The 24,310-nt window shown below is 47.9% G+C and overlaps 1 protein-coding gene across 2 annotated transcripts; it reads left to right on the plus strand.

The window, feature by feature from the left end:
• The first annotated feature begins 5,104 nt into the window (after positions 1–5,104).
• On the plus strand, positions 5,105–21,278 carry NUCB1 (nucleobindin 1). 2 transcript variants are annotated; one of them, XM_015418540.1, is made up of 13 exons: positions 5,105–5,166; positions 7,300–7,426; positions 8,513–8,620; positions 8,867–8,999; positions 9,128–9,231; positions 13,425–13,610; positions 13,717–13,807; positions 15,060–15,118; positions 16,740–16,832; positions 17,305–17,394; positions 18,233–18,403; positions 19,292–19,406; positions 20,548–21,278. In XM_015418540.1, the coding sequence occupies exons 2-13, from the start codon at positions 7,319–7,321 to the stop codon at positions 20,655–20,657; spliced, it is 1,368 nt and encodes a 455-aa protein (XP_015274026.1). In that variant the 5' UTR covers positions 5,105–5,166; positions 7,300–7,318; the 3' UTR covers positions 20,658–21,278. The 2 variants fall into 2 exon arrangements, with proteins under 2 accessions (XP_015274026.1, XP_015274025.1); XM_015418539.1 differs by having other exon boundaries at positions 5,123–5,199.
• Positions 21,279–24,310: the final 3,032 nt, after the last annotated feature.

Genomic DNA, 24,310 nt, shown 5'->3' on the forward strand with positions numbered 1-24,310 from the left:
GACACATCAGACTGGTCTTCACTTAGGTGTGTCCTTCTCATAAGAACAAAGTTGCAAGAAGAACCTCTCTGTGCTGCCTGCTACAAATCTACACTTGTTCCTTCTGGGGGCAAGCCACAACTGCTAAACTGTTATTTTTTCTCAACGGGTGAAGGCTGTAGCAAAAGAGGTGTCTTCTGACGGCGGCCTTGCAAGTGAGTTCTTCAATGCCATTGACCTCAAGGCGTGGATTAAAAGCACGAAGGCCTCCTCTTGGCATTTCTTATTCTTCCAGGATGGACCTGACAGAATTAGCTCACCAGGGATTAAGAAAGAGAGCTCGCAGACACGCGCGTGCACACAAACGCATGCACAAATGCACACCACAGCAGCCCCCAAACTTACACATCAGGTCTTGGAGACGGTGCCACCGGAATAGGATCCGACTGCATCTGGCAAGCAGAAGAGAGAAGGGAAAGGAGGCCTAATGGATCTGTCTGTATTAATTCTGATTCTACACTTCTGTAGGGAACAGCACCGTCAGATCAAATTCTCCCCCCTGAGGAAACCAGGCATTTCTTGCTTTCCCTTTCCCTTGCCACAAATCACTCAAGCCAAACTCCCCTTGCTGAGACTTCAGGTGGCCAAAGGCACTTCATTCTTTCAACAATCATTTTTAAAATGCATACTTTGTTCAAGATGCTGATATCCTTGCTTTTTTTGCTACAAGACACCAGGGCAGCTCACAATCAGTTATGAGAAAACCAGATTCTGACCTCTGAGAATCCAAAGTTTCTTGGTTTCCCTCCCTCCTTTATTACTCACCCTCTTCCCAGGGAACCCAGGAGTTCTAGGCCCTCCAAGAACAGCAAGTATAAGGCTGGATCTGGCTTTTCCTCTCCAGTTCGGCTGGTGCCTTCACACTACCGTCAGCGAAGACAAGCGGAAGGCAATGCAGGGCTTCCTCCTCCCCCACCTCCAAAAGCATCAGCTTGTCTCTTGCCTTAATCAGCTTTGCCCATCTTAAGACTCTGCTCTGAAAGCTGCGTTGTGTACAGGGCCTTGGGAGTGGGCCTGAGAACAGCTATTCGCCATGTTGAGCACCTGGCATGTATTTGCACCTGCCGGTGACCAAGTGGGAAAGTGTACTTTGGTGAACACACACATAAATTGGTAGGCTTGCAAATGAGAATATGCACGTGATTCAGTTGTGCAGGAAGCAACTTGCTGTTTGTGCATGTGCAGGAGTTAGGGATGCCAAGGGATCCCTTGGAGAAATCAGATGCTTTGGAGGGTGGACTGTAGGGCATTTTACCCCACTGAGGTCCCTGTCTGAACCTGGATCTGGCAACCCTATGCCCCCATCCCTTGCTGGTGGCCAAGGGGGACCTGATAACCCTGAGTGAATGTGGGAAATGTGGACATTGAGGCACTTAACAAGTTGTGTGTTTAAAGGTCCGTGTATGAATTCCCTTAAGTTCATGTTGTGTTGTGTCCAAGAATTCCTTTTCTATAATCCATAGCTAACAGCCACCCAATTTTACTAGGTGACCTCGATTTCTAGTGGAGAAAAATGGAGGAACAAATCGCCCCCCTACCCCCTTTCTCAATCCTCCTTGTGGTTTGGCCCCACATAATCATCTCCCTCCCTCCCCATAAATAAAACAGTGAACTAAAAATCCACAGGACACATTTTCCTTTCTCTCTTGTGTTGCCAACCTCCAGGTGATGGCTGAAGATCGCCTGGGATTTCAACTGATCTCCACTCCAGGCAACAGAGGTCAGTTTCCCCGGCGGCAATGGCCACCGTGGAAGGTGGACTCTATGTCATCACACCCCATTGAAGTCTCTCCCCTCTCCAAACCCCGCCCTCCTCAGGCTCCACCCCCCCCCCAAATCTCCAGGTATTTCCCAACCCAGAGCTGGCAAACCTATTTATCTCATTCTCTTTTCTCTTTGGGAGAGCATGTGCGCTCTGTCCTCTCTAGGAATCCACTGTATTGCCAGTGTTTAGGTCTGTTTTGGGCAGCCCAGTCAGGCTTTGCAAGGACACCACAGTACCTCGGACAGCATTGCTGCGGGCAAAGAGCAAATTCCCCTCAGGAGAGGAGGTTGGCGGATCAACTGGAGGAGAAAAGTCTGGAATTCTTTTTTAAAAAACACGACATCACAAAAACAGCTCCCTGCAACTGCCCAAAAATCCTAAATCCTTTGGTGCTCAAAAGAGAAGCCTTTCTGAATGGACAATAGTTAAACCATGGCAGTGTTGAACCACAAAGCATAAAAAGCATTCCATTCCAGAATGTACGAACAATGGGATGCGCAGGGGCCCTTCTGTCTTGAGAACACCAGTTCTGATACCACGTAGGTGGTTCAAGTGGGTTGAGGAATGTGACACAGGGACTCTACCTTAACTGGGCAGCAGGGAAATGTTTCATCTTTACCCTTCTTGGGTTGAGTTTCCATACTCCATACTCTTGCTTGTCCTACCTATCCCACAGCCACTGACTACACATTCATGTCCCTGCCTTTTATGTGAGAAGGGTTCCTAACTGGAGGGAGTCTCAAATATCAGTTGCTATAGCATATTGGTTATGAGCAGGGGTCGTTTCGTAGAAAAAGGGCTAGGGGAACTCATTAGCATAACTCATTAGCATATGCCACACCCCCTGACATCCCCGGAAGTGTGTCATAAAGCCACACACCCCACCCCCAACGGTCCCAGCCGCCGCCGCCGGCCTTGCAGCTCCACTGCTGAGCCCCATGAGGGGCCCGGCGGTGGACCTGCAAGGCCGGTGGGAGTGCAAGGAAGCCCCGCGAAGGCCCTCCCTGGCCCCAGGCAGGGGTGGGGAGAGGCAGGGAGGAAGCAACTTATCCTCCCTCTTCTCCTGCCTCCTCCTGGCTGAATGAGGGCCGGAAGCGGGGCGGCCGGAAGCAGGGGGAGGGGCTTCGCCAGGTGCCCCGCCCCTCGTACCTCACCCGGGGGAACTGCGATCCCCCACGTTCCCCCCCGAAATGACCTTTGGTTATGAGGATATATTGTAATGTGGAAGATCCCTGGTTCAAACCTTGCCTCTGCTACAAACTCAAGCAAACTGTTCTCTCTAACTCCTCCCCACAATATTGGGATAATGATAGAGGCCCACCTTCTAGGGCTGTTGTAGCAAGTTAATACAAGTGAAGCTGTCTAGGATGTCAGAGAATTAGATAAACATATGGAGCAGAGGTCCATCAGTGGCTATTAGCCACAAGCAGGGGTCATTTCCTGCAGGAGCGCACAGAAGCGGAGCTCCGGCAGTAAAGAGCTCAGGGGGCGGGCACATGCAACAAGCCCCACCCCCTGCTCCCAGCAGCCCTCAGTCAGAGCAAGAAGCAGGCGGGTAAGCTGCAGAGCCCCCGGTCCAAAACAGTCCAGTGGCACCTTTAAGATCAAGTTTTATTCAGGTACAAGCTCTCCCTCCTCTGCGAGGATAGATCTGCATGTCCCCCCCCCCAATAGCTAGCAATCCAAAACAGGTGTTGCCTTCTGACACACTTCCGGCAATGTCAGGGTGTGTGGCATATGCAAATGAGTTATGCTAATGAGCTCCTGCACCTCTTTTTCCATGAAATGACCCCTGGCCACAAGGTATAGATAGGAACTCTCAGTCTGGGACAAATGATGCTCTTTATTCTTGGTGCTGGGGGGGGGCAACAGTGGGAGGGCTTATAGTGTCCTGGTCCCACTGGTGGACCTCCTGATGGCACCTGGTATTTATGGCCAGTGTGACAGAGTGTGGGAGTGGTTGGGCCATTGGTCTTATCCAACATTGGCTTCTTTTATGTTCTTATAGAGAAGGGAGAGACAACATGTAAATATTTTAAAGATGTGCCCTGAACATTGAGAATACTATGCAAATACAAAGTATTATATTAAAACATATTTAAATGTTATTGTATCTTAAAACACATTTCCACACTTTTCCCTCCAGAAATGGGCCCAGTTTTCAATCATGTGCCTTATGAAGCAACTCAATGGTACTTTTCTTTGGGGTGCTCTATATATTAAACTCCCACATCCTGCTTAAGCTGGTATTTCTCGCATCTGTTTACCATCTTTTGCAATGTTTGCAAGATACAGACTTCATTTGCACAGACAAAGCAATCATAAGGTCTTGCTGCGTTAGGGAAATTTGAGTTTTGAAGACTGCACCTATCCAAATTATCCCCCCCCCCTTTAAAAGCGTTGTTTCTATATACAATGAATTCTATTATCTTTGCACCCCCAGTGTTAAGAAATCTATTACTGAATTTCTAAAAAGCCACGTAAAACCTTTTATATATTAAGAAATCCAGTTTATTAATCCATATAACGCCTTTTATGAAGACCAACCCCAATGAAACATAAGAACATAAGAGACGCCAATGTTGGATCAGGCCAATCCAGTCCAACACTCTATCTCACACAGTGGCCAGAAATACCAGTGCCATCAGGAGGTCCACCCGTGGGGCCAGGACATTAGAAGCCCTCCCACTGTTGACCCCCCCTAGCACCAAGAAGACAGAGCATCACTTGCCCCAGAGCCCCTATCTATACCTTGTGGCTAATAGCTACTGATGGACCTCTGCTCCATATGCTTATCTAATTTCCTTTTGAAGCCGTCCATGCTTGTAGCCGCCACCACTTCCTGTGGCAGTGAATTCCAAGTGTTAATCACTCTTTGGGTGAAGAAGTTTAATACAAAGTATCGTGTGCCTTTTGTTTTGCCTTCGCTTTGGAGCAAAGTCGCCCTCTGCAGTCTGCAGCCTCATTCTATTGAATTTCTCCCATGCAAACTCCCCTAATATATGACTCCTCTATAAGAAGAATGCACTCTTCTCATGCTGCCAATCAGAAATATGCTTTTCTTATTTACTGCACGCACGCCAGTAGCGGCTTCCAACATTCCAGACAGGCTAGGGGGCGGCAACAAACACTGCCACCAACCCACCTACTCCTCCATTGGCTACGCGAAAAATCTGGAAAAGGAGGCGTTCCTCCCCTTTCCCGCGCGGCCTCCTATGCAAAATACGCCGTGACGCAGCAAGAAGCGCCGGACGTGACACGAGAGGTGTCGAAGTCCATAAGCGGGAGGAAAGGGGCGGGGCTCAATATGCAGATATAGGGGCGGGGCTTAACAAGAGGAAGTGTTCTGCGGGGTCGCGAAGGTAGGGGAATATTCGCGTTCCTACTGAATCAAGGTAAATCGGGAAGACAGCGTGGGTTGGCCCCGGTAGCTGGCGTTACTTTCACGGCTAAGCCTCTGGATTTATTTGCTGTGTCATGGCACAGTCTTGTGGCTGTAGTGAAGGGGAGGAAGGGTTTTTTGAACATGGGCAAAGTGCAGTTTTTGTTCACCGATAAGCCATCCCTAGCCCTAGGGGGGAATAAGACTTCTAGGAGAATAAAGCTCTGTGCTGTCATCCCTCCTGTTTCAAGGCTGTCCTGGGGCCTGTAGGAATGCGATTGGGTTTGCGAAATGATACCTGCAGGGGCTCAAGGTCCGCTCTGATCTGGAAGCCCGGCCTTGTAATTCCCGGGGACCGGCTAATGGGAGAGGAGCCCCTCGGCACTTCCTCCGAGGAGCCTCTGGACTCTGGATTTGAGCCGTTTTGGTGGGAAGCTTTGCCTGCCTTGTGGGGTTAGATTTTTGCTTTCTGTAGAGGTGGTGCCAGTATATTTTTATGGTAACGTGGGAGAGCCTTTTCTTCCACTGTCCTGTTTCTGCCTTGAATGTCAGAGCTCACGCTGTCCACAGAATTTCAGTGACAGGGCATACACTGCTGACGTTACCCCACTGCAATGTTCCCTCTAAGCTGTGGAGTCTTGTGAGCAAAAATTCTACTTTGTGAGCTCTTGGCATTAAAGTTGTGAGCAAGTGGTTTGGCTACGGCATAAATTAGATCTCCAAAGCCATCCTTCCTGAGCTAAGACAAAAACGTGTGAGCTGGAGGCTAAAAAACTGTGAGCTAACTCACACAGCTTAGAGGGAACACTGCCCCACTGGTTTTTTCCGTCCTCATTTTCTGTGGCCTCTTGTATGCCTTCTACAGAAGCCGGGTAGCAAACATTCTGATGAAGAGAAGCTGTTTTGCATGTGTATTTATGCCCATATTTGCACCATGGAGACCCATATGACGTTCTCCTCTCCGTTATCCTCACAATAACAACCCTATGAGGTATGTTAAGTTGAGAGAGGACTGACCCAGGGTTCTCCAGTGAGCTTCTATAGCAGAGGACTGTAGGGCATTGTTAATATAAATGTCAGCAATGCCCTTCGGTCCTCTACATAGGACAAACCCTGCGCCAGAGGATAAATGGACACAAATCTGACATCAGGAATCACAAGCCTGAGCAATCTGTAGGAGAACACTTCAACCTTCTAGGACATTCAAGGGGTGACCTCAAAGTAGCTGCTTTATTACAAAGGAACTTCATGAACAGAATAGAGAGGGAAATTGCTGGATTTCAAGTTATTACTACATTTGGAACAAAAACCTCCCCAGGACTCAACAGGGATATTGGTTTCTTATCTTATTACATATGGTAACTCATTCAGTCCTCACATATGTATTCTCAACAAGAAGGACTATACATCCTCTGTATTTTAGTGTATTTCTTTTTCAGAATAGTATATTAGAATATTGAAAGTAATGCAAGGAAGATTGGGGTGTTTTGCTGCATCCACCTCAAAAAAGAAAAAAAAATGCTGTTAAGTGACTGCCACACCTGAGAGGAGAGAATGGAGAGTATCAGTTTACTTCCCACAACTAGAGAAGATACCTTTACACATTTATCTGCTATTTTGACAGATTTATTGCTTTACAACTGTTGACCTTATAACCTTAGCTTGTTATTTAGTTTTGTCTTGGCACATCTTCATCATGTTACATGTTAATTTGCCATTCAGCCCCTGCCTATAAGTTGTGAACCTTACCTTCCGTTCCATTGTATTTGAAAAAGTGTGCGTGCACACGAAAGCTCATACCTTGAATAAAACTTTGTTGGTCTTAAAGGTGCCACTGGACTCTAAACAAATGAAAAGAATGCAAGTAAGCATCTACTGCATTAGGGTGAGCTTCTAGCCCAGTCTCCTTCCTTCTGTGCCAGTCTTCTTAGAAAGAAATGTTCCTTTATACATGGAAGTGGTAAAGGTGTGATCTCTCATCTGCTGTTAGTCTGTTGTGCTGTCTTATTCTGCTGTGTATGCATGGCCTCATCATTAGTTGGAGGCCTCTCCAAGGGCAAGTCTGTTCCAGCAGCAATGGAACTCTTTCTCAGCTCTTACATTCTTATTGCAGGTGACGCGCGCACACAGCAATGCATCTAACGTGGCTTGTAAGTGCTGCCCTTCTGGGACTGGCAACCTGTGTGCCCATTGAACGGCCCAAGGAGAAGCAAGAGGCGGAACCTCCCCCAGACCCAGCGGTAAGTGCTAGGTTCTCCACTCTCTGCAAAAGCAGCTTTCAGATGCTTTTGCGCATGCTAGGGAAGTCTGTTAGTGGCTGGATTGACAAGTTTTAAAAGTAGCCTGATATTTGCTGGTGCAGCTTTTCTTGCCTCTGTCCTACACTGCTGAAGACTTGGTTGGTTGGACAGAAACAGAAATACAGGAAGCAAGGCAAAGTTTGGAACAACTGATGTACTTCCCTAGCTGTGCAGAACGCCTCCTCATTCTGCATGCTCAGACAGGGAAAACACATGACTAAGATGATGTCTCCTTGGTAGCACCAAGATCCAGGACCAGCTCTGTCATGGGCTATTTTGGTCCCCACATCACAGTTTTTTGCAGGGTCCCCTGATCCTCTCCTCATACAAATTATCCTGGAGCATTGGGACTTAAATTGACTAAATTGGAGACCTTCCAGACACATTTGGAAAAGTGGGGGTGCTAAGTTCTTGAGTAGATAGTGAGGTCAATGAACATACCTTAAGAGGGGAACCTGCCAAGCCAGATCTCTATCCCAGTGGGGGAGACCGTGTTGGGGGTTGGCTGGGCAGCTGTGGAAGAAGCAGAGATCAAGAGAATCCTGTGTTTTACTGCCTCCCACAAATATTATTCCAGAAAGGAAACAGGAAGTTGATCTCAGAGCTTGTGAAGTTGCCAGGGGCTTCTGAGTGAACTTCTGTTCCTTGCAGGAGGGGCACTTAGAAGCAGAAGAGCCCCGACTCTTTTCTGCTGTTTTTAGATCTGCTGGTGCTGTTGGACTAAAAAGGCCATCCAGCATGACTCATGCTCCAGTCTCTTTCACAGTGGGTGTGGGGGAGGCTGGAGAGAAAGGAACTGTGATGGAGAAGACCGTAAGTCCAGGGCCCATAAAAACCTTTAGCCATTGGTTGGCAGTAGCTCTCCTGTTTCTCAGGCTGAGAAAAGTCTTTCCAAGCACCTGGTACCTGAGATCTTTTCATCTAGATGTGCCAGAGATTCAACCTGGGACCTGCTGGCTGCAGTATCACTGAGTGAAGGCCCCTCCCCAGTTAGCCTGACTCCTGGCTCCTTTGTTTTTCACGCAGGACACAGGCCTGTTTTACCACCGCTACCTGCAGGAAGTCATCAATGTGCTGGAAACAGACGGGCACTTCCGAGAGAAGCTCCAAGCGGCAAACGCAGAGGACATCAAGGTGATCTGGGATATTCAAATTGCTGTGTAGGATCTGGTGGTATAAGCGAGGATTTGGTTAAATAGCAAAATGCAGCATTTCCTGCATGTGGATTTTTGCAGTAGAAGTGGATGCACTGGATCTTTGATATGGGACTCTTCTTGCTGGTACTTATATGGGGACTGGTTAGTTTCAAGCAAAGCTCATAGGGAACATTGTGGACTGAGAATAATTTCTATCTTTTGCTCTTTCTCTTCTGTCTTTCAGAGTGGGAAACTCAGCAAAGAGCTGGATTTTGTCAGCCACCACGTCCGCACCAAACTAGATGAACTGAAGCGCCAGGAAGTGTCCCGGCTTCGGATGCTTTTGAAGGCCAAGATGGATGCCACCATGGAACAAGGTGAGTTCAGAGGGCAGACTGAGATTGCTGTTGGTGTCACTGTTGATAAACTTGTCCTGTGTAGCCTGCTTAAATTACAGATGCAGAATTGTATCTGTAACTAGTTTCCCCGTCTCTTTTGTTCGCAGACGTCCAGATCGATCACCGGACTTTACTGAAGCAGTTTGAGCATCTGGACCCTCAAAACCAACACACCTTCGAAGCCCGAGACTTGGAGCTGCTCATTCAGACTGTATGTCTCATCCTCTTTGCTTCATTTCTTTCAAAACAGAAAGTCAACTGGGCTGTTTTTGTCTATTGCTGACTTGCTTCTTGCCTTGGAAGTCCAAATAGCATCCTGTTTCACGTGGCTAAAATGCACTTCTGGGTCTTCAGAAACGCCCTGACATCCTGCCCTTGCTCCCACCCCTCCATTCAGCACATTTACAACACCTTGAAGGTGGTGGGGTTTGTTTCTGTGACTTCAGAAAAATGGGATTGTGCTGAGTGCAGAATTCCAAATCTTGCATGAGGATGTCCGCGGTTCCTGCTGCTGATAGGATTGCCAGCTTGTCACCCGGCCTCTGCAGCTGTGCAGCGTGATTGGAAGCAATAGCTGGGGATGCTTCTTGCAGCCTGCGGGTGAATGTTATCAAGCTGGTATTTAAAAAGGCACAGCTACACATGCTGGTTGATCAGCTGGCAACTTTACCGGGGAATAACTTGGTTGTTGTTGTTGTTCAGTCGCACAGTTGAGTCCGACTCTTCGCGACACCATGGACCAGCTCCCGCCAGGCCCTCCTGTCTTCCGCTATCCTCTGAAGTTTGCTCAATTTCATGTTCGTTGCATCTATGACACTGTCTAACCATCTCATCCTTTGCCGTCCCCGTCTTCTTTGACCTTCAATCTTTCCCAGCATCAGGGTCTTCTCCAGGGAGTGCTCCCTTCTCATTTGGTGGCCAAAGTATTTGAGCTTCAGTTTCATTATCTGGCCTTCCAGGGAACAGTCAGGGTTGATTTCTTTTAGGATTGACTGTTTTTTTTCTCCTTGCAGTCCAAGGGACTCTCAAGAGTCTTCTCCAGCACCATAGTTCAAAAGAATCTATTCTTTGGCGCTCGGCCTTCCTTATAGTCCAACTCTCGCAGCCATACATGACTACTGGGAATACCATTGCTTTGACCATACGGACTTTTGTTGGCAGAGTGATGTCTCTACTTGGTTGACGTCCCTAGTATTCCATTTCTGCCCCTTTTCTGTTCCTGGGGGTGCAGCCGTGGAGGAAGAGATTCTCTAGAGTATTTCAGGGTACTGCATGTTGTAAGGATCCAGTCCAGTCCTCTGCAGAGTGACTCTTGTTCTAGGTCCATTGATTTTAATAGGCCTAGGCTGGAGTATTTCTGCATAGGGTTGCACTGTGGTTCTCACGTATATTTTCATCTGGGAGGCAACAGTGTCTCCCTGTATCCCCCCCCCCCCTGTGCTGCTGCTAATCTACAAAGCAGAGCGTGTCCTGACCCACTTTGTCTGCTTGTGCTTTGTCTGTTTCTTGTGGCTGGCCTTGGATAAGCACAGCACGTTCTGAATCTGAACACCCATCCAGATTATTATTCTTCTTTTTTTTGGTAAACAAATTTTATTTTTCCTTAGGAATTCAACATATAGAAATAAACCATTTCATCCTTTCCATTGTCTACCCCATTCCCTTTTCCTCCCCTCTCTCCAGTGGCTTCCCGCAATGCTTCCCCCCCCCACTCCACATTACTTTACATCGTCAGTTATATCATTTTCTTATCATTATAATCTTAAGATAACATCATTTGGCTTAGTATTGCTCTAAACATATTAAATTTTGTTTCACATCCCAGTTCTTTTCCAAATATATTTTAAAGTCACTCCATTCTTGAAAAAACACATTCTGATGGGCGGATGAAAGGGTGGGGGCAGCACTGCTGAGGTCAACTGGGACAGTGCCGCCTGAACCCAAGCAGACCTCCGATGCACCTTCGTTTGGGAGGAAGTTGTTGCGCATCCCTTTTGAGCAAACAGGAGGGAAGGCTGAAGCATTTGGAGCTTCTCCGTTCGTGAAGAAAGTCTGGTTAAAGGAGACACAGTAGCGGTCTTTATAAAATGATGTGTGGTACGGAGAAAGTGGCTAGAGGTGCAGATTGGAGGAAAGTTCCCTTTATGAGGGGAAGCTCGTGGAGGGGAAGGGCCGGGAGGAGGAGACGCGTTTCGAGGAGCTCAAGAAGAAACCCTCCAGCTTTGACTTCAGCCACTAATAGCTAATGTACGTTTAGTCTGCCTTCCCTCAAGGTTGCACCCTCACTTCTCCCCTTCTCTGTTTCATTCTCACAGCAACTCTGGGAGTTTTAGCGATGGGGGCAGCTAGCTTAGACCACTTTGAAAAGGGTTAGAAAACTGAAGGCAGGGATACGTCTATCGACATTAGCTCAATGGAACCTCCCGGTTCAAAGTTAATAGGCTGCTGAATATCAGATGGAGGGGATAGGGTCGCCGGGTCGCCTTTGGCTACCAGCTGGGGATGGGGTTAGGGTTGCCAGATCCAGGTTGGGAAACTCCTGGAGATTTGGGGGATGGATCCTGGGGAGGACAGAGACCTCAGTGGGGCACAATGCCACAGCAGAGCCCACCCTCCAAAGCATCTGTTTCCTCCAGAGGAACTGATCTCTGTAGTCTGGAGATGAGCTGTAATTCTGGGGGATCCCCAGGTCCTACCTGGAAGATGGCATCCCTGGGGGAGATAGTACAGGAAGTTGTTGCTTCCTAGCCCTGCTTTTTGGCGTCTGCGGGTCATCTGCATGCTGGACTAGATGGTCTTTTAGTCTGGTCTTCTTGCAGCTTGAGCTGATAGATAGATAGATATGTAAGAGTTGCACAGCAGGCAGGGGTCTTGCTCAGAGCAGCTGTTCCTGCCTCTGCGACGAGGGCAGTCATACTTGGTGGAGTGTTCCCTTCTGCGCCACTTTTATATTTATTGATTTTGTTTAGTTTCCGGGGGTTTTTTATTCCGCCCTCCCCAAACGGGCTCAGGGCGGATTGCAACAAATCGAGTCAAAGACTCATTACAGTAAAATCACATTAAAATCATAAAAAGAATAAACAATAAAACTGGTAGCAGCAATATAAATCTGATGGGGCCACAAGGTGGAATCAGATGGGCCCTTTCAGCAGGTTGGGAACTAAAGCAGGGAGGCCAACTGAGGTAGACGCCCACCGCTTCAACCGAAGGCCTGGTGGAACAGCTCCATTTTGCAGGCCCTGTGGAATGATAGAAGGTCCCACAGGGCCCTGATCTCCAGTGGGAACTGATTCCACCAGGCTGGGGCACAGGAGTGCACTGGAATGGGGCAGGCAGGCAGTGATCAGAGGTGTTGCGTCTTCAGGATTCTTTGGGGGGGTATGGATTAGAAGCTTTTACGAAGACTTTATGTGTTGTTACTTGATGATTTAATGGTGGATGAAATAGTAAAAGGGAATATGATTCAATGGGGGCAGAATATTGGGCATACTATTAAATTAGAGCAGTGGGATCAAATATGGAAGAAAAATATTAGGATTACGAATGCTATTCAGTATAAAGAAAACGTATATAAAATGTTTTATAGATGGTATGTAACACCTGAAAGGTTAGCTAAAATTGACCCGAAATGTCCTAATAACTGTTGGAAATGTGAAAATAAGGTTGGCTCATTTTACCACATGTGGTGGCATTGCGAAAAATCTAAGAAATATTGGGGAATGGTACACGAAATCTTGCAAAAGGTACTAGGTACTGTAGTGCCATTTACACCAGAGGCTTTGTTGTTGAATATTCTACCTGATAATTCTAACAAAGATGATCGCTATTTGATTGTTTTTCTAACTACGGCGGCTAGAATTCTCTATGCAAAATATTGGAAATTACCGGAGATGCCAACAAAACAAGAACTTGTAAACAAAATCTTGGAGGCTGCGGAATTGGATAAATTGACTTTATTGATAAAAGGTGCAACAGATTCGACATTCCAGAATATTTGGTCACGGTTCTACAACTGGTTTGATAAACATATGTAGGCAAGCTTGCAAGAGACAGACTAAGAGTTTACTAAATGAAATATAAACCTGTTAGGATGATAGAGACAGAAAAGTTGCTTACACAGTTCATGAGAAATTGTTATTAAGGTGGAACAGGCGTCAGTATAAATATTGGTAAAAATGAAAATAACCTCCATGTATCTGTTTGTACGTTAGTATGTATGTATATGTTATGATTGTTTGTGTATGTTATGTGAAAAATGTAATAAAACCCTGCCCCTTTGGGGGCAGTTATATATATAAAAAAAGGATTCTTTGGGGGAGGGGAACAGGAACGTGTAGCCTGGACCAGAAGATGTGGGAGCACTGAGACCCCCGATGACCTGGGGTCTTTCTCTCCCCCTCCCAGGCTACCAAGCACCTGGAGAACTTTGATGCAGACCACCACAACGAGTTCAAGCGCTACGAGATGATGAAGGAGCACGAGCGCCGGGAGTATCTGAAGTCTCTGGATGAGGAGAAGCGCCGGGAGGAGGAGGCGCGTTTCGAGGAGCTCAAGAAGAAGCACAAGGAGCACCCCAAAGTCAATGCCCCGGTAGGGAGGCACCTCTGTTTGCTTGCTTTTAATTTCAGATGCCTCTGTGGGAATGTGGCAAATTCTTTCAGTGTGCCTTGACCACCTGATGTATAATCCCACGCAGGGAAGCCAAGATCAACTCAAGGAAGTCTGGCAGGAGACAGATGGCTTAGATCCCAATGAGTTCAATCCCAAGACCTTCTTCAACTTGCACGGTAATTTGCGCGCGGGGAGGGGGGGTGTTTGCTAATGTATTCTAGCTAATGTATTTTAGCCAACTGTTCTTTCCTCTGAGACGCTCAGGGTGGCAAAGACGCTCTCCCCCTCTTGTGTATAATCTGCACAACAACCAGGGCTATTTGTGGGCAGGAACACACAGGAACGGAGTTCCGGCTGGCTCCCAAGTTGGCCACACCCAGCAGGAACTCATTAGCATAATAGACCACACCCAACAGCAGAAATTCATTAGGATCGGCTACATTAGGGATGTGTGGCCTAACATGCAAAGGAGTTCCTGCTACAAAAAAAGCCCTGGGTTTTGACCACAAACAAGGTAAACAGAATAAGAAGCAAAAGGTGGGTGTGGCTGGATAACCACACTTCTGGTAACATGGGGGTGCGTCCTAATGTGCTAATGAGCTGTGCTGGCAGGGGTGTGGCCTAATATGCAAATGAATTTCTGCTGTTGGGTGTGGCCTATTATGCTAATGAGTTCCTGCTGGGTTTTTTCTACAAAAAGAGCCCTGAAACCCTGTGAGGTAGGTTAGGCTGAGAGAGTGTGGCCAGCCCAAGGAAACAGAGCGAACTCCATGGCTGAGCTGGGATTTGAACACAGCTCTTGGCAGTCCTCCCACAACATCTAACCGCTATGCTACTCCGGCTTCCCTGAGAGGAACTCTTCAAGGCTTATGATATATGGGATATCAGGGAAGTTATTTAGAAGTCTGTTTTTTGTTAAATTTTCCTTTGAGCCTGCAGATGGGGGACTTAATTGTGTGTGTGTTGGGAGTAGGGGTTTGGCTCACAGCTGACTTATATTGACCTCTGGTGGGGCTTTCAAGGCCAGAGAGGTTCAGAGGTGGCTTCCCATTGCCTGGCTCCACCTCACGACTCTGAATCCTGTTCTGAGGCTGAGGGACTTTAGGTGTACAAGAAATGGAAGATGGGCCTGCATCTCCATCTACTGGTCAGAGAAAGGAAAATTTTGTTTGTTGCTGCCTCCAGACATCTTTCCTCAATAATACGTATTTGACATTGGCCATAAAAAGGCTTTGCCTGTAAAGTTCATCCCTTACATGGTCTGGTCCTTAAAACAATCACAGTACGGAGGCCATTGTTGTTATTCCCCTGTTGAAAATTGGGGAACTGAGGCACAGAGAGCCAGCAGCTCGTCTAAAGTCACCTGAGGTGTTCATGGCTGTTCCTGTAACTCAGTTTCTCTCCTTCTATTTCCCCTCCCACTTCCAGATACCAACAGCGATGGGGTCTTAGACGAGCAGGAATTAGAGGCTCTTTTCACCAAGGAGGTGAGTTCTTGGCCAAGTTTTCCCTCACACGTTTAAGTGCTCTTCCGTACAAAACACTACAGGAGAAAATTGGCAAGGAGGAGGCCGGTGTCATGACCAACAAAGCCTTCTCAGTCATGGCATCAAAGCTCTGGAACTTTCTCCCCAGGGAGATTGATCTGTTGCCATCTTCTGCCAATGGGTGAAGACCTTTTTGTTTCATTTGACATTCCCTCAGTGATCCCTCCCTCCTGGCCAATGTTTTAATTACCATTTTTATGTCTTCGTTCATATTTTAACTCTGTTTTTAATTTGTTTTAATGATGTGTGTGGGGGGGGGGAGTGATTTTAATCATTTTAAAATGTGCTTTTGTTATACGTGTTTTATATTGTTAGCCACCTTGGTGGCCCTCATGAGGGCAGAAAGGCGGGGTATAAACTTTTAAAATGACTATAACTCTTCATAGTGGGCTAACTTCCAGTGTGGAGGGAATCTTTTGTGTTGAGGAGACTTCAGGTGTACAAGAGCTCCCTGCGCTCTGGCGTGGTGCAGTGTGAGACACAGGCCCTTGGTGCAACAGGGCATGTTTGGCCTCATTCAGACATCACGTTAAGCCTGAATGTGCACAAATTCGGCTTCTTGCCAGACTCACGTACTCCCCTCCATTCTTGAGCAGAGGCGGGAATCTTGATTTCAAACCAACTCCAGTCACCAGCGACATACAAAATGCCAGCGCGTGGGGTCACTGGAGATGGCTTTCCTTCTGCAAGCCGGGATTAAGCCCTGGTAGCTAGCAATGTTCCCGCTAAGTTATGGAGTCCTGTGAGCAAAATTCTACTTTGTGAGCTACTGGCATTAAAGTTGTGAGCAACCGATTTGGCGACTGCATAAATTAGTCAGCTCTGGAGCCATCCTTCCTGAACTAAGAGAAAAATCTGTGAGCTAGAGGCTAAAAAAACTGTGAGCTAGTTCACAGCAACTCAGCTTAGAGGGAACACTGGTAGCTAGTAGTTTTGAACCGGGGTGTTTCTCCCCCCCCCCCCCGATCATCTTTTCCCTCAAGCCGCGAATCACCATTTGCTTTAAAAGAGTGGCTTGCCTCAAGCCGAGAATGGGCTTTTGCTTCCCAAAAGCACCACTTTTAGCCCTCTGCCTTTACTATGGACTGGAGAAAGGGAATGACTATATGCAGGGGTCATTTCATAGAAAAAGAGGTGCAGGAGCTCATTAGCATAACTCATTTGCATATGCCGCGCCCCCTGACATCACTGGAAGTGTGCCAGAAGGCAACACCCACCGCTCAGGTTCCACTGGACTGTTTTGGATTGCTAGCTATTGGGGGGGGGGGGATGTGCAGATCTGTCTTCACAGAGGAGGGAGAGCTTGTACCTGAATAAAACTTGGCCTTAAAGGTGCCACTGGACTGTTTTGGACCGGGGGGCTTGGGGGGAGCTCTGCAACTTAACTGGCTGCTTCTTGCTCTGACTGAGGGCTGCTGAGAGCAAGGGGTGGGGCTTGTTGCATGTGCCTGCCCCCTGGGCTCTTTACTGCCGGAGCTCCGCTCCTGTGCGCTCCTGCAGGAAATGACCCCTGACTGTATGTCTTGGGATCTGACCCCCTGTCCTCCTCCCCACCTTGCAGCTGGAGAAAGTATACGATCCCCGTAACGAGGAAGATGACATGCTAGAAATGGAAGAAGAGCGGCTGCGCATGCGCGAACACGTTATGAAAAATGTGAGCAAAGAGGAGTGGTGGAGTGGGGGAACAGGGCGGTGTCTCTTTGCACGGTCCGGTGAGGAGGGGTGGATACAGGTGGGGCTGTGTGTTTGCTTTTGAGGGGTGGTGACTGAAGGGGTGCTTTGTACTGGGCTCCAATCTTGCCTCTGCCCGGAGGAGCCTTCAGGGTCTCTCTCTGCACTGTGTAGGAGACAACGCTGCCCTTCTTCAAAGGACTGCTGGTGAAGGTTGGAGAACTGTGATTCCCGTTTCGGTCCTGGAATCTTAAACTCTGATAGACTTTCCAGGAAAGAAGTCTGAAAGAAGGGACAGCTCAATTCGAGTCCGGTAGCACTTTAGAGACCAACAAAGAGTTTCAGAGTAGAAGCTTTCGAGAGTCCAAACTTCCTTCATCAGACACGAGTAGATGCTGGGAACTGGAAGGAGCCTCTTGAAGGCGAGGGCATCACACGACTTCTCTTTCTTGCAGGTGGATCTAAACCGGGACAGGCTAGTGAACCTGGATGAGTTTCTGAAATCGACACAGAAGAAGGAATTTAACGAAGCCGATGGATGGAAGGTGTGTGAGGGGCGCAGAGGCATGGTTCAAGGGCAGAGAGGGTGCATTGCTAGTAGCAGCTGGTTCCCTGCTCGAGTCCTGCAGCAAGCTCCTAATTTTAGCCGCAGGGTTAAAACAAACTACCCACCGCTACTGGCATGCTTTCTCCGTCACTTCTGTGAGTCATTAGAGAAGAGAGCGTCTTACTTGGAGACCAGAGGTTGGGTGTGTATGCAGTGCTTAGTTTGTGGTCAAGCTAATTCTCTTGCGGCAGGAGATTTGACTTAAATATTATATGACTGGGGATTAAAGTGCATGTTTCTGCCTCTGGGCAATTTTTTTTACCCTGATCTGACTTCTCCACTACAGTACAGGAGTTCTTGTGTAATTCACCCTGGTTCAAGGGTAAATCACAGTATCCCAAGTAAATGATGGGTTAATGTTAATATGAGGATTCAGGACTTGGGCCTTATGAAAACATTCTGGAGTTTCTAATGCCCAAACCGCTGGTACCTTCTAGTGCTTGTGGGGGGTGTGGGGGGGTCCCTTTTAATCTAGAAATAAAACTTTTGAAGAAAAATAGCTAAGTTAGCAGAAATCCACTTTCTGAGAGAAGATGAGTTGAAAGTTCGACGCTGCTTACCAGTTAACATGTCTGTTTAGCTGTTGCATTTCCATTTGAGCGTTCAGTTAGAAATATGTGCTATGAATCTGGCAATTGGCAACTGGGATGAAATACCAGAGGAAACATTGATGGACATGCATGCGGAAGAAGCATAGGGGCGGGTAAGCCTGCTGGAATAACTGGGCCCATGGCCCATCCAGCTCCTTTTCTGTCTCCTCCTCCTCCTCCATCCAGACGGTGGAAGAAACGCAGGTCTATTCCGAGGCGGAGCTTCAGCGCTTTGAGGTGGAGTTAGTAGCCCAGGAGGCGGAGCTAGGCCGGCGTGCAGAGCAGCTCCGTCGGCAGCACGATGAACTTATACAGCGGCAGGTGCAGCTGGATGCTCAAAAGAAGGAGTACCAACAGGTAGGGAGCATCGGAGAGTACACTCTCTTCTAGTTGTGTGTGTAGGAAAGAAAGCATTTGGTGTGCTTTTACTCTTGGACACCTGGTTCTCCTGAGAAGGGTGGTGGCAGTGGAGTTTCGTGGATTGGCGAAGCCCATAAATAAGTTCCTGGTGATCTTTTTATAGGCAGGCACTTCTGGATATTAATTGATGTAGCCTAACATGTCAGTTCTTTGGCAGCGTCTTGCCTTTTGACTCTTACAGATAATATATGTGTGAGGCTTGCCAGGCACAAGAAACAACAAAAAAATTGTTAATGGATAGGCACACAAAAACCCTGACCTGGACAGACCAGGCTAGCCTGATCTGGTCATATCTCGGAAGCAAAGCAGGGTCGTCCCTGGGTGGTATTTGGATGGGAGACCTCCAAGGAATTCCCGCGTTGTGACGCGGAGGCAGGCAATGGCGAGCGAAGCACCTCTGTGCATATCTTGCCTTGAAAACCCTACAGATTCGCTATAAGTCAGCTGTGCCTTGACGGCACTTCCCACCACCAGACATGTAAAGGTGCCTTACCATTGGCCCATATAACTCAATATTGCCCTTTCTGATTGGCAGCTGTTGAGTAGTATCGCAAGCAACCCCCCCCCCCAACGAAACAGTAGTATTTCCCTGCAGCTCTCTTAAGCAGAGATGCCAGGGATTGAAACTGGAGCCACCTGCATGTTAAGCAGGTGCTCTGGCATTGTGCTACAGCCTCTCAAAGAGGGCTTGATGCAGAATCCTAAGATGCTGCTGCATTAGGTGGATGGAAAGGGGGAGAGGGAGAGAGCTGGCTGGTCAGATTTACTACCGTTTTAGATGTGCGGGAGTGAGAGAGAACCTATTTAACTGTATGCTTCTTGCAGGCTGTGCTCCAAATGGAACAGAGGAAATCTCAGCCACAGGCTGAGCAAGGACACCCGGCAGGACCGGGAGGTGAGCTGAAGTTTCAGGCGCAGCCTCCCCACGCAGCCCCAGCAGGTGAGAGCCAGAAACTCCCTGGATTCTCTGGATGGAGTTCGTCTCCTTACATGGGAAAGGAGTTGGGCGGCCGAGTATTCCTGGGAGGGTTTAGCACCTGACCATGTGGGCAGTGCGATTTGTTGACATCTTAGAAAGCACCGCAGGCACCTTGGTCCTACTTGCACAGGTGCCAAGATGGATTTTCTGTAGCAGGGGCTCCCAACCTTTTTGAGCCTGTGGGCACCTTTGGGATTCTGACACAGTGCGGTGGGCGCAGCGACAAAATGCCCGCCACTGGAGGCAGAGCCAGCCACAAAAGGATTGCCACTCCAGGAACACAGTGCAGATCCTTGTGCTGTGGTGGGAGCTGCTGCCAAAGCAACACTTTAAAAAATCTGCACAACTGGTCAGAAGCCTTGCTGGGCAAAAGCCCTATCTGGCCCCACCCACTTCCTAAAAGTGCTTGGTGGGCGCCGGAAAAGGTGCTGGAGGTTACTTACCATGGCACCCATGGGCACCACATTGGGGACTCCTATAGCAATTTAAGCGCCATATTTAGGGGAGTCGATAGAAAATTTTGGTTGGTGGGGCATGGGGAAATCTGGGGGGGCACCCCACCTGCACCTGCACCTGCACCTGCTGCTCCTCTTGCAGCAGCAGAAGAAGCAGCTCCGGCTGCAGTGCAACCTCTAGTCCTCCAGTCCTTTCGATTGGAGAGACTCAATTCCAGGCTGCTTTTCTGTGTAAGCTGGGGGGTGGGATCTCCAGCTCTCTCAATTTTGCATTTCGCAATTTTATTTTATTTGTTGCTATTTTATTTTATTTTGTTTTTGTAAAAAATGGTTTATTTTTTGGCCAGGGGGGGAAAAACGAGACTGAAACTTCCCTGGCTGTGCCTGGGGTCATTTTGGAACACCCACACACATCTTACATTAAAAAAAAATTAAAAAAAAATTTTTTTTCTGGATTTTCTTGTGATTTTTTTTGTCTGAGGGGGGCAGTGCTCATCTGTGGGGGCATTGCCCCCAAGTGCCCCCCCCCGGGATATAGGCCTGGCCACGTTTAGGGGCAGAGTAGAGATTCTGAGTCTGATTGAGTGAATGTGAATACTAGAACCATAGTACAGCAGCAGCCACAATCTCTTGTCTTCTCTTTGCAGACCAGACAGTCCCACCTGATTCACACCCTGGAGCGCCGGAACATGCTGCTCCACAGAACCAAGCAGAACCTCCTCAGACCCAGCAGCATCCTGAAGTTGAGATCCAGTAGAATACTGGGACAGGAAGGAAGTGAAGTCCGGCTATTCACGGAGTGCAAGTTTGGGAAGGAATTAAAAATGTGCCTCCCCCCCCCCCCCCCGCAGTCTGAAGTGGTACAGCCCATTTTGACACCTCAGAATTCTGTCGCCTCATTTTTCCATAATACGTAGCTGAGACCTGAGGAAGGGCAGACGTCGAGAATGATGGGAGGAGCTTACTTAGAAATTCCCCGCCCCTTTTGCTCATCAGAGCTCTCTGTCCCTCCTACCTAAGTCGAATAAGCCTCTGAGGGAGCCTGGGAAGGGGGCTCTAATGAGGGAGGCCCTTTAAGAGGGAATGGGGGTGGGGTGGAATGAAGTGAGGAGCTGAACACCATCCCCTGAATTGACCTCCGATCCTGGATGCTTCTGAGGGAATTTAGTGGAGGGTGGGAGGCATGAACGTTGCTATTCAGTGTTCACTGCTGTGCCCCCTCCCTCCTCGCCTGACTTCGGCTGCTGTATCATGGAATTGCAGTGTTGCACCTTTCTAAAAAGGAGAGATGAAAAAGAGCTGAAATTTGGCTGTGATCTTTGAGACGACTTGAGTCTTTTTTTATTTAATAAAGCTGTTGTGACACAACCCCCTCTCCCCATGCACACTTGGTGTCCTTTTCTTCATGGTTTCCTATTAGTTTCTCTCTTTCCTTCTGTGGTGGCTCTTTTTAAAAAAGGATTGTTGCTATCTCCTTTTAAAAAAATTTCCCTTTAACATTTTGTTGTCTCCTTCAGCTAGAAGCTATAATGTCTTGGTTATTCGGCTGGGGCTGAGGATGTTATAGAATCATAGAGCTGGAAGGGGCCATACCGACCATCTAGTCCCACCCCCCGCCCAATGCAAGATCAGCCTAGAGCATCTCTGACAAATATTCGCCCAGCCTCTTCTTGAAAGCTGTCAGTGAAGGGGGGCTCACCACCTCCCTAGGCAGCTGATTCCACCTTTGAACCACTCTGACCATGAAAACGTTTTTCCTAATATCCAGCCGATCCCTTTCTGCATGTAATTTAAACCCGTTGCTTCGGGTCCTATCCTCTGCTGCCAACTGGAACAGCTCCTTGCCCTCCTCCAAATGACATCCTTTCAAATACCTAAAGAGAGCAATCATGTCCCCCCTCAATCTCCTGTTCTCCAAATTAAACATTCCCAAGGCCCTCAGCCTTTCCTCGTAGGGCTCAGTCTCCAGACGCCTGACCATCCTGGTTGCTCTCTTCTGCACCCTCTCGGTTTTGTCCACATCCTTTATGACAGTGGTGGCGAACCCATGGCACGGGGGCCAGAGGTGGCACTCAGAGCCCTCTCTGTGGGCATGCGTGCCATCGCCCCAGCCAGGCCCAGACCATCATTAAAGTGTCGAATTCTCTGCCAAATAATTTTAAGTAAATGAAAGCATTTGGGATTGCTTTCCTTACTTTGTTTGGATCATCTTAAGTTAATGTATGAGTTGTTTTTTCTAAAGTAAAACCTCAGCATTCAGGTTAAATTGCCGTGTTGGCACTTTGCGATAAATAAGTGGGTTTTCGGTCGCAGTTTGGGCGCTCGGTCTCTAAAAGGTTCGCCATCACTGCTTTATGAAGTGAGGCCTTCAGAACCGCACTCAGTACTCCAAGTGCAGCCTGACCATGGCAGTATACAGAGGGGCTATGACCTACGATTTCGATGCTATGGCCCTTTTACTACAACCCAAGACTGAATTTGCCTTTTTTGCCACCGCATCACACTGACTGCTCGTATTTAGTTTACAGTCCACCCTTACCCCAAGATCTCTTTTGCATGTGGGCCCAGATTTTTCATTCTGCAGCCATCCACTTTCCCCTCACTGCTGTGGTAATTGAGGCCCACCCCACCTTTCTCTCTTCAGGGGAAGGGGAAGATTTACAAAAGATACAAGCGATCAAACCGTGCATAAATAATGAAAAATATATTCAACAATCACTGAGTATAATAATCTAAACCTATATAAATAGTTTTTCAGAAATACAATACAGTAATCAGAAACTCAGAAGTACATGGTCCGAGTACAAAAAACAGCCCTGTTAATACACCTTCAGAAATAGTCCAAGTCAGATTCCTCAAAACATGGAGACGTCCAAATATAGATGTTTATAATTCCACGTCACAAAAATCCCTGTCTTATCGCTTGTGTAATAGCTACACAGCCTCACTAGCTTCAAGTTGCCGTATCACCTTCCTTCCTCAAAGGTCACACCAAAACCACCCAGCTCCAGTACTGAATAATACACAGCATCTATTTCTTTGTCTATGTACATAAGACCAATTACTGTGATGTATCACATCTCATTATTCATGCACAGTTTGATCTTTTGTATTACTTACTCCCTTCCCTGCATCTCACCAATGTGGTCATAGTAGGGAAGGGAGCCCCCCTCCCTGAGGAGATTTCTGGGAACCATGGTATGGCTCAGTGGCTCTGAGCCACAATAAGACTGGGATGGCTAAGCCTAACAAAGCTGACAAAAATAAGCAAGTGAAAGTGAGCGTAAGCCTGGGGCTGTCATGTGCACAGATACCATCTCTTTCTATTGATTGGGCCCGTCCCTGCAATGGAATTGAACAAGGACGGAGTCCCTGCTTGGAGCTCCTTAGCCTGATGGATGCTCCGCCCTCATTCCTGTAGGGATGCTTGACAGCAATGTGCCTGCTGGAGTAGGGTGACTCCTCCTTTGGGGCGTGCGTGTTTATGGGCACATGATATCGATGTCTGTAAGAGAACTGTTGGGAAAGAGCTAAAGTATGTGAAGATTGCTGCAACAATATGAGAAAAGCGTTGCGTAACTAGCATATGTAAATGGACCATTAAGGGCCACAAATATTTTTCTGACGCCTGCCTGGCATGTAGCTAGGTAGCGCTCTCTTTCCCCAAGTTCTCTGCATGGAAAAGGCTCCGGCTGGGCAGGAGACAAAACAGACTTTGACCCCACCAGTCTTTTGCTTCCTGTTGGCCTCTGGAGCCATCCCACCAGTGGCTGTGGTCAGGCATCATGATTGACAGCTTCATCTGATGGGTATGAATGTAGCTTCTGGCAGTTTGGGAACGCCTTTCCTCCCCAGGTGTGCAGTGCACAATTGAAGGCTTTCTGTGCTTGAGGAACCTGAAGGTGCCTAGACAAAACTGGCTTTTGTTCCCTGCCATCTGAGATTATATACCTCTGCTTAACCCCAGTTCAGAAACCTGGTTTGGGGAGGGGGTGAAAGAGGATAGGCAACCAACTCCCAAATTTGCCCAAGTGCCAATGTGGAAGTCAGGGTGAACTGCGCTTTGATTCTGGGTTTCCTAAATCAAGATGTGAGAGCAAAGAAATAGAAACCCAGCTGTGTTTGTGCCCCTTATGAACAAACTTGTTTGCAGTAATGTCCGAATACAGCCAAAGACCAACATAAAGTTTAAAACGGATCCATCCAGTTTCCAGAATTTGCTGTGCTTAAAGAACTCGGGGGAGTTGGTGACGGTCAGTAATAGCTACTGACAGGGGTCGTTTCGTAGAAAAAGAGCTAGGGGAACTCATTAGCATAACTCATTAGCATATGCCACGCCCCCTGACATCACCGGAAGTGTGTCATAAGGCCACCCCCCTTGACATCACCGGAAGTGTGTCATAAGGCCAC

Source organism: Gekko japonicus, unplaced genomic scaffold (assembly GCF_001447785.1).
Source record: "Gekko japonicus isolate JY-2015 unplaced genomic scaffold, Gekko_japonicus_V1.1 scaffold299, whole genome shotgun sequence".
Classification (NCBI taxonomy): domain Eukaryota; kingdom Metazoa; phylum Chordata; class Lepidosauria; order Squamata; family Gekkonidae; genus Gekko; species Gekko japonicus.

Bases quoted from the DNA above. Each gene is read 5' to 3' on its own strand.
- NUCB1 (XM_015418540.1), top strand. From the start codon at position 7,319: ATGCATCTAACGTGGCTTGTAAGTGCTGCCCTTCTGGGACTGGCAACC. The intron at 8,621-8,866 runs GTGATCTGGGAT...TCTGTCTTTCAG, and splicing joins CAAACGCAGAGGACATCAAG to AGTGGGAAACTCAGCAAAGA. The intron at 13,611-13,716 runs GTAGGGAGGCAC...AATCCCACGCAG, and splicing joins ACCCCAAAGTCAATGCCCCG to GGAAGCCAAGATCAACTCAA.